This window comes from Mangifera indica, chromosome 20 (genome assembly GCF_011075055.1).
Source record: "Mangifera indica cultivar Alphonso chromosome 20, CATAS_Mindica_2.1, whole genome shotgun sequence".
Classification (NCBI taxonomy): domain Eukaryota; kingdom Viridiplantae; phylum Streptophyta; class Magnoliopsida; order Sapindales; family Anacardiaceae; genus Mangifera; species Mangifera indica.
Genome location: NC_058156.1, coordinates 2769299 through 2786685, shown reverse-complemented (window position 1 = coordinate 2786685; position 17387 = coordinate 2769299). Strand labels below are relative to the sequence as shown.

The 17387-nt window shown below is 31.5% G+C and overlaps 1 protein-coding gene across 2 annotated transcripts; it reads right to left on the bottom strand.

Moving 5' to 3' along the window:
* Positions 1-943: 943 nt before the first annotated feature.
* LOC123203882 (E3 ubiquitin-protein ligase SIS3-like) lies at positions 944-4978 on the bottom strand. 2 transcript variants are annotated; one of them, XM_044620351.1, is made up of 10 exons: positions 4729-4978; positions 4602-4640; positions 4330-4396; positions 4149-4222; positions 3824-3962; positions 3645-3737; positions 3379-3444; positions 2838-2957; positions 2225-2338; positions 944-1616 (listed from the first exon to the last, which is right to left on the bottom strand). In XM_044620351.1, exons 1-10 carry the CDS (start codon positions 4755-4757, stop codon positions 1206-1208), a joined length of 1152 nt encoding a protein of 383 aa, XP_044476286.1. In that variant the 5' UTR covers positions 4758-4978; the 3' UTR covers positions 944-1205. The 2 variants fall into 2 exon arrangements, with proteins under 2 accessions (XP_044476286.1, XP_044476287.1); XM_044620352.1 differs by lacking the exons at positions 4149-4222; positions 4330-4396; positions 4602-4640 and having other exon boundaries at positions 4729-4977.
* Between the last annotated feature and the right edge of the window lie 12409 nt (positions 4979-17387).

Below are 17387 nucleotides of genomic sequence, written 5' to 3'. Positions count from 1 at the left end.
TACATGCACATGTCACCTACCTTCCTCTTTTGGGAATAATAAAATTTTCACGCATGTTTTTAAGCAAATCTAATATGTAGATTAGAGCCCACAATTTTCATCACCATATGATACAAACAAAAATTAAACTAGAGTTCTGTTTGTTTTATACGTAAAATCATGATAAGGTTAATATAAAAGTAATTTAAAATAATTTGAATTCATTTAAATATTTTTAAAAAATATTAATATAATAAAATTAGTCAAGGATAAATTAAAAAAATATTAAAGTATATGTATCAATAACAATTAAAAAATTTTATATTATATATAATTATATTTTTATATAATTTTAATCATTTTAATTATTTTTAATTTTATTTTTTATAATAAGAATACAATATGGCTAATATGATTATTAATGTGTTAAAAAGTCTTGATATATGATTTGACATCTAATTTTTAAATTATTTATAAATAAGATAAAATATTATGTTATATTTTATCGATAATAAGTTAAAGTATATGGTAAAAAAATTAAAACACTAAGAAAAAAAAATAATAAACAATTTTAAATTAATTTAAGTTATGTTAAATCAATTTGAATATAATTCATATAATTAATATATAATCACGATTTGATTTGAAGACACAAATTATTTATAAATATTTTTCTAATTCAATAATGTCACCGAATACGAAAATAAATTCGGCCCCTTTCATGATTGTGCAGTTGTGGCGAGAAATCATCACTAAGTTTTCAACGACAACCTTTCATTTTCGTCTGTCTCATTTACGAATCTCACAAGTGATCCTCATCATCAACCTAACCCAGAAAGTCCACGTTCTCATTTTGGCCAATCCCACTAAATTACCGCCTTGGAAAACAAAAACCAATGAATTTTGACACTATTCCGGCTTGGAGTCTTCTACCAAAATTAAACTAACTGCAAACAGCAGAGCATGGGAAAGTAGAAAAGAGGTTGGGATATCAATATACAACTGAAAATCTAGTTTCCATTGGCTTATGAAGAACTGAAAGTGTCATAAACAGTTCTCATATCCAGTACTCCATACGCCAATGGATCAACTCATAAATCTTTTCTACAACCATTAACCACTGCTAGCATTATACAACGGCCATGAGCAAATATTCTTTCGTTTCTTGCAGCATGCAGTTAGAAGAGTATGTAGCAAAATTTGTCAGTGAGAATCTCAGAATTGGTTCACTGGGGAGGTTGAGTGGAGTGACCAACAAACACACGTTCAACAGAAGCACATGGCTCAATGTCCATCTGATTTCCAGTTGCCGGAGACAGTCCTCCATTCTCAGCACATTCCAAAGCAATAACTGTTGGATCACTAGGTGATCCTGCATTTTCCGTACGGACCGGCCTGAGCAGACCCTGCAGCCTCACCAGATAGCTCTGGCCAGAAGGCTGGCTTCTCATATATCGACTAGCTGTCACAACACTGGCTGATGACCGTTCAGAATCAGTAGTCCGGAGATTGGACAAGGCACTAAGGTCAAGGTTTGGGAAGACTGAGCAACGACACCTAGGACATTTCACGTTCAATCTAAGCCACTCATCAATGCATTCTATATGAAAATTGTGAGCACAAGGCAAGCCACGAACCTGCAACAGTTCCAGCAAGAAACTCATGATTATATGCCCTTTAGTTTTTTTAAGCATAGGAAACATACAATTATAGTAAAAGAAAAAGAGAACATTATTAAAAAAGGACCAGATATCTACCAAGGTGATGATATACCTTTTAAAAGACAACAATGGGTATAAACAGTTCTGCACAAATACTGGTGGCTTGCATCTCCATAATTCTATAATTTTACATCTAGTTTCCACTACTACTAAAATATAGAAGTGTGTGCAGCTCTGCATGCAGGTGATTTAGCAACAACTCTTAACAATACAATTTAATGTCAGGGCTCTAGAAATTACAGCACCAGATTGAAAATCCCAAAAAGTGGATGAGATTTTACATGAGGCTATCTTCGGACCAGAAAAAAAAAAAAACCTGAGAATTAAGATTTTTAGCATGACAATCCCAATTATTGGTACCATATAGAGGTAAAAGGCATCAAAGACAAGACAACTCCAAACAGTTGGAAACCACTAAAGAAGTATTGCATTGTGAACAGAAAGAACTCTGAACCTGATGAATATGAAGGCATGTAAGAACTCATACACTCAGACGAAGAATAAAATTGGACACGAAACCTGACCTCATTCCCTACGTGAAACTCTTCCAAGCAGATGGGACATTCACTGCAATCAGTTGGAACAGCCTTTAACCTAAACTTTGGAAGTTCCTGAATGAGTGCCTCCACTGCTTCTCTCTGTTCAACATCAGGATCCACAACTTACCAATTGTAAGATTAATACATCTAAGAAGAGTTATAAATAGAGTGAATTGTAAGCAAAAAGAAACAAGTACAGTGAGACAACCACAATATCTACTTCACTAGAATCCCAAAATGTAATAATAGCGTGCAACAACTTATACACCCTCATACGTTGCCCCATCTATTGAAAGGGACAATAATGAAAAATTGGTCTATAAACCAAACGACCACATGCCAACAAAAAGACAACAACAGAATCTTAACTTCCAAAATTTGGTTTTGTTCTGACTGTGTCCAGAAAGTCAATGTCTTGAGTTCACATTTAACTGCTACCATATGTATAAGTGTGAATAGCCAATAATGTAAGAATTTTTAGAAAGAAACATTACAAGTAAGAATACCTTCTTGATTAGATCAGATATTCAACAAGTGCAGCAATCACATTAAAATAAGGAAAACTGTCAATTCTAGCTCTTAGTGATGCAGAACTTACCTGAGCTGCAGTCAAATAAAGTCCAGGATGGTATGCTGCAGCATCTTGGCCAATGCCTCTCATCTCTTGACCTGCAGCCTCAAATGCCCAATCTGGTACACGGATCATGTCAACCAAAACCTGGATCACAATAAGAGATTTACTCCAGGCGCTATCAGACAGAAGCAATGTAAAATAAGGAACTTCTTTTGCACTAATCACCACAACAACATCCAGATTTGAGCAGGCCAGGAAAATGATCAAAGAAATATATTGCTCCAACAAATATGAAAAGGACTACAGTAATTACCACACCACAAAAAATTATCACTGACATGAGGTGGAAAAATAGCACAAAACAAAGATATGAATCTTTAAGCACATTAAATTAATCATCGCATAAAACCATTGCATCGCATCCTATTTTGATAACTAGTTCAACAACACTGGTGATCAAGACTTTGGAATAAAGAACTAATCAATGCATTGACAGCCGAACTTCAAAGAGAAAAAAGATTAAATATGAAAGAATCTACCGCATGCAAGAATATTTCAAGCATACCCCATATTCTGAAACTGGAATTCCCTGCTGAGCACGCAATAGGTGAGCTTGTCTTCGTGTCAACCACTGCCGGTGAAGTTCAAAGAACAAAAATTGAAACACAAGTGGAAGCATGTGAGACCAATATCTTTTATGAGCTTAAGATGTCAATTACCGTAAGACAAAATGTGACTTAGAGAGCAAAAAGAGAACACTCATTCAATGCATAGAACTAGGTTATGCATGAGTAAATGGAAATTGTGTACAACATAGAGTACTAAACTAACCTTTCCCATGGACATGCAAGCAAGGTAAAGAAGTCCAGAGTAGCTAGAAAGCAACCAAATGAAGAAACCCCATTTCTGACCCTCTTCTGGCAACTGCAAGCATTTAGTGACATTGTTGCAAGCATTAAGAATTTTTGCATGTCAAAACGCCTCCCCAAATCAGAAATAAGAACACTTACACAACTTCTTGCATGTATGAACCACAAGGTACCAATTATTGTCCAAGCCCAGAGAAATGGATAAAGCAGAAGAGATAGAATTGAAAGAACCACTACTCTTCCACAGAAACGAGCATATCTCTGCTGCCACCCAAAATCCCTAGAAGCATGTAAAGTCAAAGAATGATATATTGTATAAAATTCAGCTATATTAGTAAATAGATATTATTCTTTTTACAATAGAAGAGAATATCATCAATGTCAAAAAATTCCCTATATTGATAATTCAATATTGATATCCAAAAAGTAACCACATAAAATATTATCAGAAACCTCTCATACTCACAATCCCATTCCAGCAGCTAGTCCATTATCTATGAACATTAACAATCGAAAAACAAACACAGTAGTGTAATCAACCTGAAGAGTAAACAATAAGCCGTGAGAAAACTCCAGCTTATAAATCTAACACTAAAAAGGAAACCAAAATTCAATCCGTTTAAGTTCCCCAAATTTCAGAAACCCACCACGATCCATATGTGCAAGGGGTATGGACAAAGATAGTAACGCTTCCAATTGATTGCAACGATGATTCTAATAGCCAAAAATAATTAAGGAAGAACCCTCATAAGCTATTAAAACTTCAATAATCCACCCAATATAAACCTAAAAAATCTTTCAACTTACCATTCATAGATAAACACGAAAAGATTCAACTGCTTTTCTTTCCTTAAATTTCTTGGAAACCAATCAGAACTTAAACTTAAAAAAAAAAACGCAAAAGAATAAAAAAGGATACACACTAGTCACAAGCATCGATAAGAAAAATCCATCGTACCTGCAGTAACAAAATTCCACATTAATTTATCACATTTACATCTCAAAAGAACTAAAATAAAAAACTGAATTTAAAGATTAAAACTAACCACTTGAAGTCGACGCCTCTGATTGCCATAGACGATAAGGAAAAGGTCTGTGCTCAGTTAAGTAAACCAAAACCCTAGAACGAGACCATGGAAGATCGAGATTGACTGATTTGAATCCTCATTAGCGAAAAACGGTTTTTTAAAAAATCCAGAACGTCGGCGTTTCTAGCAACAGTAACAATTCTGCTGGTGAAAATGAAACCATAAACCATTTGATTCTGATGGAGGGGAGCGAAGTAAGTAAAGTAGTGAAAGAGAGATAAAGGAAAGAGGATAGTTTGTGCCGTTAATTGACGGCGTTGCTGAGGTTCGCTATGGCGTACATTGTACATCACAATCAAGCGGTTATTTACGCATGATAATAATTTGCTGTAGTGCACTTGCTAGTGGATACGGCGGCTAGTGGTTGCCACGTTTGATTGGCTCGTTAAAGCAATCACGGTGGTTAAAAAATTTCGATGGTGGACAGCCAAAACAACTGGAAAACCGACAATCTGTATCAACCACTTGAGAGAAATGGAAGTGTGCAAAGATGGTCCTAACTTCTGCACCAAACCCTTAAAAAAGGTTTCAAAACAATGAAATCATTTTATATAACAAACCGGTTTAAATTAAATTAAAAATATACGTTTGAATCGAATAAAAAATAATTCTTTTTTAATATTTTGTATTCAATAAAAAATAAATTAATTATAAGTATCTACACATGAAATATATCTTAAATTTTAAAAGAGTTTTACTAGCTCTAGAATTACAATCACAACTTCCAAAATTATCTTTAGTATACGAATAACGAGAATTTGACCCAACTAACTTTCCATTAATTTTGGATTGAATTACTCTGTGAACATAATTGTCACTAGCATAATCCCAAACATGTTGTGTATCCAATTCAAGCGAACAACAGTGCTCTGTTTCCTTCCAGTGAATTATAGCATGCCCTTCTTTATACCGATACCTATATTTTCAGTAAGAAACATATGAAAAAAGCTACATCTGACTAAAGGATTACAATTACTAAGAAAAATGATTAAAATTATACCTCCCACAGCCTACAAAATTACATATAACACATATTTACAAATTCTCAGAAATTTGACAGACAAAACATATTTATTTTCAGGGTGTTGCTGGCAATATCGACAAACCTATACAAAATATAGAGAAAAAAAAATAGTCAACAACTTTGAATTATATATATATATATATAATTTTTTTAACCATAATTATATATATATATATATATATATATATATATATATATTTACCCACATTTTGATTTGAATTTCTTTTTAAAAGAAGAGCCCAGCCGCCATTGTTTACGAAGTTTCATTCAAATTTAGCAGACATTGAGGAAAATGCTTATGTAAGAATGAGAGATGAATATGACAATGAAGGTGTGTAAGTGTGGCTTTGGTTGCAGATGGTGCAAACGGTAACGCATTGAGAGGTTTTCTAAAAGTGAGATAAGATTCAATCTCAATGGCGGTAATGAAAAACAAGAAATAAACGTATAAAGAGAGGAGAGGGATTGGAAAACAGGGGAGAAGTCTTGCAGAAACAGAGGGGAGGGATTGGAAGTCTTGGAGGTTCCAGGGATTAGACTTGGTAATTTTTTAAGAGATAAACCCAGAGAGGTATGAGATTGTGAAATACTAAGTAGTACGGAAACAAAAGTATAAAAACGTATTTTTTCAAAAATATAAAAAAGAGAAATGTAGAAAAATGTACAAATATAAAAAATATAAGAGTTTTTTTTAATAAATAAAAAAATTACATTTTCTCATAAATATTAAGATATATGAAAAATTTTCTATAAAGTATAAGAGTTATTCTATAAATACTCATAGGGGGCGTTTAGTTGGAGTTTTTTAAGATTACTTTGGTAATCTATCTTTTATTTCCTTGTTTGATTTGTCAGTAATAAAAGATTACAATAATATTTTATTATCAATATTGACGTGGGAGATAATATAAGTGGTAATCTGATTGTCACATTCACCTTAGGTATTTAAATATTACTGAGGTAATTTTGAGTTTATTATAATTATATTATTATTTATTAATTTTTTGAGATAAAAATAAATATATTTTTAATTAATATGATAAATAATATAAAAAAATATTTAAAAATAATTATATTCAAAGACATTTAAGTAAAATAATTTACTAGTAATCTTTTATTACATTTAACCAAATACAATAATTATTTATACCTATCAAATTTTATCAAACATAGTAATCATTTATACCCAATAATCTTCTAAGTAATCTATTTTTAAGGTAATCTTTCTATTTTAGTAATAAAACATTACTCAAATCAAACGCATATAAATAAAACAGAAACAAAAACAGTGTTATTAGAGATTTAAAAAATTAATTACGATAATCACAATAAAAAACATATATACTTTCTGCTTCAATGCTCCTCCTAACGGGTAAAGCAGGAAGTGAGGAAACTACTTGGGATACTCTATAAACAGAGAAGTTGAAGCCAAAATAAACAGAGAAGCCAAATGCAGAGAAGCTGATGCCATGGAAATAGTCATCGGGACCTCAAAAATCACAGCTCAAAGACACAAACCAACAGGCAGAAACCAGAAGCAAAGGGAAGGAAAAACCAGTAATCATGAAATTGAAGACGGATATGAAGGGTGAAGTACCAGATTCGCAGAGACTTCAAGCCGCCGGAGAGGAGTTAGGTCGCCAGAGACGGTGAGGAGTTGGGACGCCGGAGTCAGAGACGGAGAGGAGCCGAGATGCTGGGACGGAGAGAGTAAACCTTGGGGCTGTGTAATTTCAGAATAGGTTCCCCTTCAACACTCAAGAAACGCGTTTTTGCAACAGAAACGCGTATCTTCTTTCTTTAAATTACCAAAATGGTTCCGAAACGTTTCGGAAATTGAAACATTTTGGAAGCGCGGAAACGCAACAAGCGGGGTGTTTCCGTGCATCCTTGGTGAAAGACATTGTATCTGGGAATTTTGGTGCGGCCAAGCTCAGAGACAAGCTCATCCGGTGGGTTAGCCGACCGGGCATGGCTAGGTTGGTTAGCCATTGGACTAGCTTTCTCCTTCAACTCAACCACAAGTTAAAAACCAACCCAGCCACGGCCGGATAGGTTAGTCATTGAACATGAAAAAGAAAAGTTGTTTCGTCCTCCTGAATACTCAACTACAAGTTAAGAAGAGGGAAGTAAAAAAAAATTATAAAAATTTTTAATTAAGTAAAGTGAGTAAAAAGGTTGGATTTTTTAAAACAATTTCTAATAAATTTTTTTAAAAAAGATTATAAATAAAATTGGACAAAATAAGATTTTTGAAAAAAGATATAATATTCCTACATGTTAGATTTTATAATATTTTTTAAAAATAAAATAAATAAATATTGACGGTGTAAGTGATGAGTTTTATGTTTTGGCTCAGTGAGTAAGTAAGTTGGTTGGTGACTTTGTGTCTGGATTAAGTGAGTAGAAAATTTGGTTAGATATTTTAAATATTTTGATGTTTTAGATTATATATGTATAATAGGAAAAATAATGACTACATATATATACAAGACTAAAACAATTACTATCTCAGGCTAAGGCAATAATTAGCAAGTGCAACTATGATGAAACCTTAACCACATGGCATCAACTAGACACGTCAATTGGGCCAGGTCGAATGGAGGCCCGGCCCGAAGCACGAAAAAAACTCGAGCACGACAAAGCCCGATCCGGTACTGTAGAGTGTCGGGCCGGGCCTTGGGCTTTAATATTAAACCCATGGGCTGGCCCGGCCCGACACTATTTATATATAAATATAATTTTTTTTTTAATTTTTTCTTCTGCCTGGTGGCAGAAGCTGGTTCTGCCTGGTGGCAGAAGCTGTTGCCAAACTTTTTTAAAATTTTTTTTTTAATTAATTTATTTTTTCCTATAAAAACCTATTAAATTTTTCATTTTCACTTTCAATTACAATTACAAATTTCTCAACCTCTCAAACTCTCAATCTCTCAAACTCCCAATCTCTCAAACTCTCAATCTCAACTATTTATTATATTTTTAATCTCATTTTATTTTAATTTTATCATTACAAAATATTATAAATGGATTCAATGTCAAATGAATTCAATCCATTTGAATATTATCATATTGGCGTTGATGATATTATTGATGATACACAAGGTGGAATAGGTAGAGCACCAACAGGTGAAAATGATACGGGTACAGGTTCGCATTATTCGACAGAGAGAAAAAGAAAACAAACGTCACTCTCATAATGCTTTTCAAAATATATGTATGCAAATGGAACAAAAATTTAAAAAATATTGGAGTGAAATTCCTTTACTTTATTCTGCAGCTACTATTTTAGATCCTAGGGCAAAAACTAATGGATTACAAAATTTATTTAATGTTATTAATGAAAATTTGTCAATTAATAGCAATGTAAATTATGTTGAATATGTTCAAGAATTTTTATTTGATATGTATAGTATTTATGAACAAAAATATGGAAAAACTGGACAAAGTTCTGCGCCAGAGGTAAGTTCTGGTAGTTCAGGTAAAAAAAAGTCATGCATATGGTCTTTATTGCGCAAAGGTAGACCTGGCCACGGGCCGGTTTGGCCCGTGAACCGGACCGAAACCGGCCCGGCTAAACCTGGAACCGGAACCGGCAGACCCGGAACCGGGCTAAACCGGAACCGAAACCGAAACCGTGGCTCTACGGTTCGGTTCCGGTTCATATAAATTGAAACCGTGGAACCGCCGGTTCAAACCGGTTTATGAACCGGCGGTTTATTGTGCTGAACCGAAAAAAATTTGAAAATTTTTTGAAAATTTTTTGATTTTTTTTTTAATTTTATTAAAAAAGGCAACGGTTCCCTGCGTAGGGAACCGTTGCCTTTTGAAGGAAATTTGCAGGGGACCAACGGTCCCCTGCAATTTTCAGTGAAGTTGCAGGGGACCGTTGGTCCCCTGCAATTTTTTGCAATTTCATTCACCCCCCCTATTTCTAATTTTTTTAAAAAAAGTTTTTTTCTATATATATCACTTTAAATTCTATTCTCTCAAATCTCAATCTCTCTCTACTCTCTCACTCAATCCTTCAAACTCTCATTCTCATTCTTTAAACTCTTAATATTCTCTCAATCTTTCAATTCAATTAAATTTTCTTAAATTTAATTAAATTCTTTCTTAATTTTTTATTAATTTCAATTTCAATTTTTTTTATACAATTCATAATTAATTATAAAATTTATTTCTATAATTAATTTTTTATTATCTTTTATAATTAATCATATAATTTATTTATATAATTAATTTCATTTATTATTAAAAAATGGCAAGTAGTGGAAATTCTTCCGGTTCACGAAGATTTGGTCAATATTCACATATATCAAATGTGAATGAAAATCAATTTATAGATGATTTTCATTCACAAGAAAGTGAAAACCAATATGAAGAGGTGGAGCAACAACAACAACATCAACAACAGATGGAGATGGAACAACAATCTCAAAAAATTCCTACATCCGATATTTTCAAAATTCATTTCAAGAAAATACAAAAGGAAGATGGTAATTTTGATGTTGCTTGCAATTATTGTAGGCAAATTTACAAATTCAAACAAGGAGGTGGATACGGGACATTCAAAAGGCACTTAGAGTCAAAACATCCGGAAAAAATGGGACAAAGCCGAGGCCAAACACAAATAACCGGGTATGGTTCTTCTACACACAAATCTTTATTTATGTATAGTGATAATAAAAGTAAAGAAGAATTTACAAAAATGGTAGCAATAGATCACTTAGGATTTAGTTTTGGTGAAAATTTAGGTCTTAATAATTATTGTAAAATTGTATTAAATCCTGCATATAAAACTATTTCAAGAAATACATTAAAAAGAACATTATTTAGTTTATATAAAAAACAAAAAAAAGAGTTAATTCAATTTTTTACAAATTTTAATGGACATGTATCTCTATGTAGTGATGTTTGGAGTGACCATTGGCAAGTTCACTCTTATATGGGTATAACTTGTCATTGGATAGATGATGATTTTCTATTACAAAAAAGAATTTTATCATTTAGGGTGTTTGATGAACGACATACGGCTGATAATATTTATAGAATAATTAAAGGAATATTAGAAGAATATAAATTACTTTATAAAATTTTTTCAATTTCATTTGATAATGCACGTTCAAATACTGCCTCAATAAATAATTTAATTGATATTTGTAGACCTAATTTAGGTGGTAGATTTTTTCATATTAGATGTGCATGTCATGTGTTAAATTTATGTGTACAAGATGGTTTAGAATGTCTTAAAAATTTTATTAGTCCAATAAAAATAGCAATTTCATATTTATGGACACATCCCCAAATTATGAAAGAATGGGGTAAATTTTGTAAACAACATAATAAAAGACCAAAAAGATTTCCTAAAGATGTGCCGACTCATTGGAATTCAACATATGAATTACTTAACGAGTCATTTGATTATAAGAATTTATTATGCGCATTTATTTCACAAAATGTGCCACAAATTATATTATATCCCCAACATTGGGATATTTGTTCAAAAATTTTAAATGTATTAAGAAATTTTAATAATGCAACATATACTTTAAGTGGGGTTTATTATCCCACTTCTCATTTATTTTTAAATGAAGCTGTTAATATTATTGGAGCTTTACAAGAAGCCGAACAAGATATTATTTTACAAGAAGCTATTTCTTTAATGAAAACAAAATGGTTAAATTACTATAAAATAATTCCAGAACTTTTTCTTGTTGCATGTTTTTTTTATCCTAGATTTAAATTAGATGGTGTCACAGATTATTTGATATTATATTATGAATGTTTACAATTAGATGAAGTTAATATTCCATTAACTATAACTAATATTATGAATTTAATTAAAGAAATTTATGCTGAATATGCATTAATTTATGGTGGTTCTTCTTCCTCTCTACCACCTATTGCCCCATCATCAACCCAAAATATGAGCTATGGTGATCGTATTATGATGCAAAGGGGCAAAAGACCAAGAGGAACATTAGGCTCTACCTCGGAGCTTGATATTTATTTAACTACTATTTTTGAGTTTGGTGACAACAATGTAGGTAAAGACTTTCCAGTTTTAGAATGGTGGAGTCGACACGCATCAACTTTTCCAATATTGACAGCTATTGCTAAACAAGTTCTAGTAGCACCGGTATCAACTGTCGCAGTAGAACAAACTTTTAGTCAAGGGGGTAATATATTGGATGAGAGACGATCAAGTTTAGCTCCCGAATCTATTGAAGCTCAAATATGCGTGGACGATTGGACAAGAGCCGAATTACGACAACAAGAAATGAAAGTGGACTTCAATGAAGAATCGCTTGATTTAACTACGGATAGTTCGATGACGACGGGAAATAATACTCAAGATAGTGGAGGTGAATGATAAGGTAAGAGGGTACTGCCAGCTATTAGATATGCAAAGGTAAGAGAACTACGTAGGCTTTGATTCTTCTAAACCCCAAGAAGATACGTATGAAGCTTAATTGAAAAATTAAGTCCAAGCCTTTCTTTTAAATTTCAATTATTGTAATTAATAATTTAAAAATTAAATCAAGATCATGTATTAGAATTGACGGTTCAATATTGGTTTCGAATCGAAACCGTCGATTTCAAACTGAAACCGTCGGTTCCGAACCGGGGCCATGAACCGAAACCGGCGGTTCCGAATCGTAGACGAACCGTCCTATTACGGTTTCGGTTCAGGGTTCTTATATTTTCGAACCGTGAACCGACGGTTCCGAACCGAAACCGACGGTTCATGAACCGTGGCCAGGTCTACGCAAAGGTAAACAAACTGTTAGTCAAAATACAAATTATAGTCAATTTTACAATTATATAAATATTAACCATTATCTTGAAATTGTTCAAAGATATAATACTGAAAAACTAGATGTTTTGGCATGGTGGAAAGACAAGGCAGAAACCTTTCCTGTGCTTGCAGCCATGGCTCGAGCTCTACTAACACCTCCGGTGTCAACTGTAGCATCGGAGTCCGCTTTTAGTGCAGGGGGATGTGTGCTGGATGATAGACGATCCAATTTACATCCAAATATGGTCGAAGCGATAATGTGCATGAAAGATTGGATTAAAGCTGATTTTAAATTACAGAATCGTGTGACAGAAGATGTCTTTGAAGAATTCAAAGATTTGGATGTAGAAGATGAATAGATAAATATTATATAGTAGATAAATTTTATTTATGTTTTGTAATTTATACAATATGTAAATTAATTTATTTGTATTTTATTAACAATTTATAATATTTTTTATCATGTAACCACGGTATTCCTCCGCCATAAGTGAGGGATTATAAATTAAATATTCGGGGTACTGTCCTCAATTTTAATAATTGAAAAATAATTTGTGTTTAAAAATTTTAATTAAAACTTTTTTTTAAAATATTTAATAAGGCCCGGCCCGGCCCGTTTACTAAGGCTTGGCCCGGCCCATTTAAAGCTCGTTAGTATATGGGTCGGGCTTTGGGCCTTTATATTTAAAAGGGTCGGCCCGGCCCGAAGGCCCATTACTGTTTGGGCCTCGGGCCCGACCCGACCCATTAGCCCAACAGGCTGTGCTGGAGTCGGCCCGGCCCAGCCCATTGACGTCTCTAGCATCAACCATGTAGCCAAACTAGAATATTTAAGATACGATATGCTTAACATCAAGTTTAGTAATCAAGAATGACTAATTAATATTAACTTAAAGATACATATGCATTTTTATTGTTATAAAGACCCGTTTTACTTTTGGAATAGATTCTTATATTGGAATTGCAGTTTCATTGGAGAGCTGGCCATATCCAAGATAACATATCAATATTATATTGTTATTAATTGAGTTTTTTAAGGGTTTTTAACGATTAAACCTAGCCCATTGTTGAAAGTTAAACCATATTAACAACGACTGTTGGCTAGAAACTCAATGTACATATATAACCATGAAAGGGATAGGGGTAGACAAACAACTTACTAGTGATGGTGAGTTGATTAAAGCTTAAGATAATGACTGAGACCAAAAAGACGATGATGTAGTTATGGCTATTTTTCGATGAGAAAGAAGGTCGGTGACGCTGGAGATTCAAGTGGTGGTCACTATGTTTGTGCGCATGGTGTGGCTATGGTGCTGAGAAGGGGGAAAGGGGGGGGGGGGGGGGGGGGGGGGGGGGGGGGGGGGGGGGGGGAGAAGATTAGAGATGCTGAGGGGACGTTTGGTTAGTAGACATTAAAAATTACTCTAAGAGGGGGTTTGATTTTAGTTTTTAAAGATTACATTGATAATCTATTTTTTATTCCCTTGTTTGGTTTGTCAGTAATAAAAGATTACAGTAATCTTCTATTACCAATGCTGACGTGATATGTAATATAGGTGGTAATTTACCACCTTCACCTTAGGTATTTAAAGATTACCAAGGTAATCTTAATTTTATTATAATTATATTATTATTTATTAATTTTTTGAGACAAAAATAAATTTATTTTTAATTAATATGACAAATAATATAAAAAATATTTAAAAATAATTATATTCAAGGGCATTTAAGTAAAATAATTTACTAGTAATATTTTATTACCTTTAACCAAACACAATAATTATTTATACCTACCAAATTTTATTAAACATAGTAATCATTTATACCCAGTAATCTTCTAAGTAATCTATCTTCAAGGTAATATTTTTATTTTGGTAATAAAATATTATCCAAATCAAACGCCCCCTGATAATTTATTTTTTATTAGTTACATTATTTTGTTTGATTTATAAGTAATAAAATATTCTGATAATATTCTATTACCAATGGTGATGTGATAGGTAATATAAAAGGTACTCTAGTTATTACCTCTACTTTAGGTATTAAAAAAATTACCACCTCTACCTTAAGTATTAAAATATTACCAAGACAATCTTCATTTTATTATAATTATATATTTATTTATTAATTTTTTTAAGGATATGAATAATCTTATTTTCTTTAAATATAACAAATAATATAAAAAAATATTTTAGAATAATTATACCTAAAAGTATTTAATAAAATAATATACTAGTATTTTTTTATTACTCCTAACTAAATACAATAGTTATTTTTACTTATCCAGTTTTATCAAATTTTATCAAATATAGTAATAATTTATACCTAGTAATCCTTAAGGTAACTATCTTTAAGGTAATTCTCTGATTTTGGTAATAAAACATTCTCAAAACTAAACGTTCTCTTAAGGTTATAATTTAAAAAATAATATAATAAATATATACATATACACAATATAAATATATAAATACGGTATACAGTTTGGAAATCGCCCAAACGACAACTCAAACCAAATCGTTTTATAACTCAAATCAAATCAAATCGTAATTTTTAAATAATTCGATCTAATTTTACAGTTAGAATTAAATTGTATATATTCCTATTCCCAATAACTTATACTCACCCTCGTTAGTCATTAATTAAGAATTTAAATTATAACTGATCATGTAATGGGATATTATATTATTTTTAAGATAAAAAAGGCTTATTCTCCCCGAGATTTAATCTATGAGAAATTTTTATTGTTAATTTTAAAAAGCCAAATATTCACTTATATACTATTATTATTAAACGAGTTGTCAATCCAATCGCATTTTTATTATTATGTATAAATAGAATTAACAATTTTTAACACACTTATAAAAAATATAAAGTTAGGGTTATTTTTTTATACAAAATTTATTTTAAATCAATCCGATATGACTTGAAATTAATCCGAATGTAACTTGACATTATTCGAATCGATTTGAATATTTTCAAAAAATGTTTCTTTAATAGAATTTATTAGAAATAAATTATAGAAATATTGAAAGATAATATTAATAGTTGTTGAAATCTTTATAAATTACATATAATTGTATCTTTATATAATTATAATTATTCATGTTATTGTTTATTTTTATTTAAATATTTTATTTTATTATTAAGTTATAATAATTTGATTTTGTTAGTCAAATTTTTAATGTGTTTTAAAAGCCTTTGTATGTAAATTTTTATATCATTTATCAATAAGACAAAATATTGTATTGTGTATGTTATTAATGTAGGTTAATGTAATTTGGTGAAGAAATTAAAATAATAAAAATATTTTAGAGATATTTGTGAATTTTCAATAGAGCTTTTGAAACAAATCATAGTGTCTTTTTCTAGGTTTTCCACTAGGTTGGATTCGAGCCGAGTTGAGCTCGAGCTCGGCTAAGGTCAGCTAGTTTTGGGCTCGAATTCAGCTCGATTCGTTTTTTGTTATCAAAACGACATCGTTTTAATATATATTGATCAAAACGACATCATTTTTATCAAAAATTTTAATTAGAACATTTGATGAGTAGCTCGAGCTTTATCGAGTTTGACAAAGGTCGGCTTATTTCAGACTCGATCGAACTGAGCTCAAACTTGAGTTTAAATTGATTCGGTTTGAATCTAATCCTATTTTTTATTGTAATAATATTACAAGTTATAGTTAGAAGGGTCGATGAATCGGGTTAGAGTTAAAACCTGTATAGTAATAAACATTCGGATTGAGTAACCCACAAAATTTATGAGGCCCACAGGTCAATCCAATATATATAAGACTGGCTCATTTGCTGACCTATTAATTTTATTAAAAGAATAAATTTTTATATTATAATTATTAGTTAATTAATTTTTTTGTTAAATATTTAAACAGTAATAGGTCAAACTGAACAAACTCAGGGTAACCAACGTCAATATGCTACAGTATCAAGTCGAAACTTATCATACTGAGCTTGAAACCAACCCGACTCTTTTGATGCTCCTAGCAAAAGCGCACAGGAGAAGCACCAATAATAGAAAAGACGTCATTTTCATTTCAGAGAAAAAGTTGATGAAAGCGAAAACGCATTTACAGCTAAAGAAAGTACAGAAGAAAAATGAAGAAGATTAAGTGCCATGGACAAGAAGGTACAGGATAATTTACAACGTCAGAAGTTTGTGTATTAAACAGGGCCTACAAAATCAAAGAAATTTATGGAAACACAAGATTATTGAATGGACATTTTCAAGGTGATACTAACAAAACTGGATGGGCGAAAGGACAATTCTTCATTATAAGTTCTAGATGAACTTTAAATACATTTACGGTATATAAAAAAAATATAAATATTTATTTTTAAATTAATTATTATTAAATTTTCAGTTAGAGGTAAAGATAAAATCATCATTTTACCTCTAAATCGTAAAATTTAAAAAATTTATATCATTTAGTGTATATTTATTAAAACATGCAATAATATCTAAATACTAAAATCCGTTTTCATTATTTATTTGATAAGAATAATTTTTCAATTCATTCAGTTTGATAACCAAGACGAATTCCAACCTAAATCAAACTTATATCAATGCATTCATAAAACAGTGAGCTATCTTTTGATCTATGATAAAACAAAAAAAAAATATGATAAGATAATCAAAATGAAGATAAAAGTCAATGATAGATTTGATAATTTCTCTACAACTCTCTGCAATGTCCAACAAACCACACACAAATGTATTCAATTTTTGGATTCTAAAGATGTATAAATGAAACCGAGGCACAAAGGAATAATTCCACCAACC

Bases quoted from the DNA above. Each gene is read 5' to 3' on its own strand.
- LOC123203882 (XM_044620351.1), bottom strand. From the start codon at position 4,757: ATGGCAATCAGAGGCGTCGACTTCAAGTG. The intron at 2,958-3,378 runs GTATGCTTGAAA...ATTGTGATCCAG, and splicing joins TTCCAGTTTCAGAATATGGG to GTTTTGGTTGACATGATCCG. The intron at 1,617-2,224 runs GTCAGGTTTCGT...GAACTGTTGCAG, and splicing joins AGTTTCACGTAGGGAATGAG to GTTCGTGGCTTGCCTTGTGC.